We start from the raw sequence: 4,361 nt of genomic DNA on the forward strand, positions 1-4,361 counted from the left end.
TTTTCCATACATAATAATAATAATAATAATAATAATAATAATAATAATAATAAGTCTTCCCATAAATTGATTGTCGATTGTCCTAAATTAAAATGTATCATTAAGAATAAACAAAAAAACAATAATAATTTATATACATAACAGTGACAAATTGTTTTGTTTATGCCAATCCTTTTTATAATTGTAAATATCATACTCCTAAACCATTCGAATGGCTTTTCCATACATAATAATAATAATAATAATAATAATAATAATAATAATAATAAGTCTTCCCATAACAACTTAATTGATTGTCCTAAATTAAAATGTATCATTAAGAATAAACAAAAAAACAATAATAATTTATATACATAACAGTGACAAATTGTTTTGTTTATGCCAATCCTTTTTATAATTGTAAATATCATACTCCTAAACCAAGTCACATTCGAATGGACTATAGCATAGATCTCGAATAACAAAGCAAAGTTAAAAAAGAAAATCCAAAATCTCTTTTTCATAATAATAATAATAATAATAATAAGTCTTCTCATAACAATTTAATTGATTGTCCTAAATTAAAATCTACTATTAAAAATAAACAAAAGAAGCAGTAATAATTTATAGTTTAGTTAATAACTGTATATTCCCCTAATCAACTATCAAAATTAATCACGAACAAAGCTATATCTAAATCCCATAGTTCGCCACCACTCTTGAGTTTCGTATTCCACATTATCCATGCATTCACCATCATAAATTGTCTACAACCACCGAAATTTTATACATCAATGATACTTTAAATTAGTACAGTGGAGCAGTTCCAATATCAAGTGAGTGAATAAAAAATTATATATCATTTTTGTCCACTTACATCAGTTTGACGGGTAGAGCTACCTTGTGTACTGAAAGCATTTTCATTGTGCTTTGAACAAGAAGTTTTATTATGACCAGGTTTCTTGCAATTGCTGCAACGTTGGCGCTTTTTTCGACCACTATGCCCTTTAGGATTGGTACCACCTCCCAGTCCAGGTTTCGAAGGCGTGTTCCCTTCATCGAGTGCTTTGTATGAGCTATAAAGATCAAGCATAAGATCCCTTGCTTCATAGAACCTATCTGTAGTAGCACATGTAACCTCTCACATCATCCTATCACACTCATTGAGGATACAAAGTCGACTGCTGGCTTGTAATTCGCTAGTAAAACTACTTGACTCAGACATAGATTCTTTTGCTTTTTTAGTCCATCTATGCAACACTAGACATTTAGGGATTTTTCGCACATCCCTATGGACCAATACAGAGATAATGTGTTCATAGAAAATGCCGAATGATTCCATACGCATGCATAAACAAGTGATTGCGTTACCATTATCCACCCACTCAACCTCCCACACGTTGGTTGGTTTGGCATACCTACAAACATAATAAATTACACTGTTGTCTCTTGTTTAGTAATCCACGACTCTCATTGCACCCAACCGAACAAGAATAGGCCTAAATAAAAAGAATACCTCCCTTGTGTAAGTATCAGCAACACACATCTCAAGGGGTTCAATACAATTTTGCATAATTGGAACTCCACGAGCAGATTCACATTCAGCATAAAATTTCCTAAACCGCATATGGCCCAACATTCGTTGGAAGTGCTCAATAAACTCGAATAAGTCATAATGAGGCTTAGTATACTTCCCAATCAATGAATGCAAACCATCGCAGTGTGATGTAGTCCTAAATCCAGCAAAGAACTTCCCTCGGATATAACATGTTATCCATGATCGACGTTTCTCATAAATTTCATTTAGTCATTCTTTTTCCTCAATCTCGAATTTCTCTACCAATGTTTGCCACTTTTTACGGAACACTAGAATCTCGTAATCTCCTAACATACAATCCTTAAACTTAGATGTAAAACGAAGACTACACATATTTGTCGTTGCATTACGCAGGAGATGCCAAGCACACAATCTGTAGTGAGTACCAGGAAATACTTTCTCAATCGCATTCTTCATTGCCCTTGTCCCATCAGTTATCATAGAGGATGGGGCTCTACCATTCATTGCCTCCAAAAACTGTTGCAACACCCATATATAAGTCTCATCCGTCTCATCTGTTACAATACATGCAGCAAAGACAACAATTTGGTTGTGATGGTTGACACCTGTGAACACAACAAAAGGACACTAATATTTATTCTTGTTGTATGTAGCATCAAACGCAACAACATCTCCAAACAATTCATAGTCCTCTCTACATAAACCATCACACCAAAAGAAATTTAGTAACCTTCCATCCGTCGCCCAAGCTCTTTGTAGTATAAAGATTTATCCTTTACAGCCATCTCCTCCAAATAATTTAATGCTCTACCCACATCTTCTGGAATCTCACGCCTCACCTTAGCTATTTGATTGTACATGTCTCTAAGGCCATAGTTTAACTTGTCAAAACCGCCACTTTGACTTGCTAGCAAAGCATAAACCTGGGATGTGCTAATTCCCGACTTGTGCGTGTTGTTCATGAGTGCAATTTCGACTTTGGACATACTCTGATGACCTGGCAATAACCTGCTCAACCGACCTTCCAATATTTCGTGATTATGAACATTTGAAAATCGGGTCACATGCCATCTTCCAGTTACCCCTACAAACTTGACTTGGAATTGAGCTTCGCACCCAGTTCTTGTCTTAGTCTTTGGTTCCCTTTTTCTGTTTGGCAAAGTGTACCACTTCTCTAATCGATATCCTTATTGAAAACACACAAATCTCTACATGTATGTCTCGTCATTTGAATTCTTCCAGTTTTTGTCTTTTCTTGCACTGAAACCCTGGCTCTTTGCAAATCTGTTCTAAAATTCAAAAGCAATGGGTAGGGTTCCAAAGTGAAACTTGTCAACTTTAACCTCACCAATGTTTAAAAAGTCAAGTTTCAATAAATCCTCAATTGAATCCAATCCATATACATCATCATAATCATAATCTGTCAATTCTTCAAATATCTCCTCACCGTCTAACTCATCACCCAACTCTTCTTCCTGCTGCAACTCATATATCATAAAAAAATATTATCCTCATGCTCATACTCACATTCATCCATGATCTCATCCTCTCCCATGAATGACATTTGCAAAGAAATAATATGAACATAAACAATACCGTAATAAAAATTAAGATCTGAGTACTAAGTAGTACAAAACAAAATGCTTTCGGATAAAGCTCCAAAAATTAAACTTACAAATGAAGAAATCAAACAACACCAAAATATGTACGTTATTTATTTTTTGCCTAGTAAATTAAATACTACATAGTGATAATTAGGCATAAATTATTAACAAATCTTAATAATAAGTTCGTATCAGTCTACATAACACTATTTTTACAGACAAAAATTATTTATCAAATGACTAAAATTTACTATAGAAAAATTCATATGTCTCAAACTCAAAGAAAAGCAATCAAACGAAAAAAAAGGAGTACAAAATTTTCATTACAAAAAATGCATAGTTTAAACAATTTTGAGTCTATTCGATTAACAAACTTACAAATTTAGCGATCATGAATAAATATCATATCATCACAATAGCTAACAACAACAATCGGTTATGTACCAATTAAAAATCATTTTAAGTTTTAATTTTTATTTACATACTAGGAGAACAAAATTCAACATAACAAATATGATCATATAATAACCACAAATTAATAGCAATATCACATTTAAAGTAGCATCAATTTGCAAGCAAGACAAAATCTTAATATGCATTACTATCAAAATACTATGAACTAGTATCAACTAAGACAAATTGCCAAATCCAAAATAAAATGTATAAAACGAGTAAATGGGTATTACAATGCAAAAAATTTGATTTAACAATATTTAAAAATAAAAAAGCAGATAGACTATTGAAAAATTATTACACTTTTTTTAAATAAAAGAAGGTAAAGTTCAAATTTTTGCAGTGAATCAAAAGAAAGAAAAAATCATGGAGGATAGTGTTTACCTATAATAGTAATAGCACGCAGACGAAGCCACCTGTGACGGGATTTTGAACCTATGATGGCAAGAATACGATCAGCAGTGTCTTGTCAAAGCTCTGGACGACCATGGAAGTATCATGACCAGAGAAGAAAGCGCGTCAGGTATTGTAGTGGCACAACAGTGGTTAGGAACTGACAGTGTCCTAGAAGAGTTGCGTGCAATGACAGGCGGCGGCTTAAAACTCCCCTGATAGGATGGCAGGAATTTTGAACCTTGAAGTTATTGGTGAGAAAGTCCTGCTTTAACATATTAGTTGAAGAAAAAATAGATTCACAGTTTAAATTTCTTGTTGTATCTGGATCGGATGGGTTTGAGATTTTTTTTAGACTTTACTCATGTCAAAAA

At 33.2% G+C, this 4,361-nt stretch overlaps 1 protein-coding gene across 1 annotated transcript; it reads right to left on the bottom strand.

Annotated features, from left to right (window-relative positions):
- On the bottom strand, nt 542-1,790 carry LOC110262978. Its single transcript, XM_021103544.1, has 2 exons — nt 857-1,790; nt 542-746 (listed from the first exon to the last, which is right to left on the bottom strand). The coding sequence occupies exons 1-2, from the start codon at nt 1,070-1,072 to the stop codon at nt 651-653; spliced, it is 312 nt and encodes a 103-aa protein (XP_020959203.1). The 5' UTR covers nt 1,073-1,790; the 3' UTR covers nt 542-650.

The sequence above is a fragment of the Arachis ipaensis genome, chromosome B05 (genome assembly GCF_000816755.2).
Source record: "Arachis ipaensis cultivar K30076 chromosome B05, Araip1.1, whole genome shotgun sequence".
NCBI classification, from domain to species: Eukaryota; Viridiplantae; Streptophyta; class Magnoliopsida; order Fabales; family Fabaceae; genus Arachis; species Arachis ipaensis.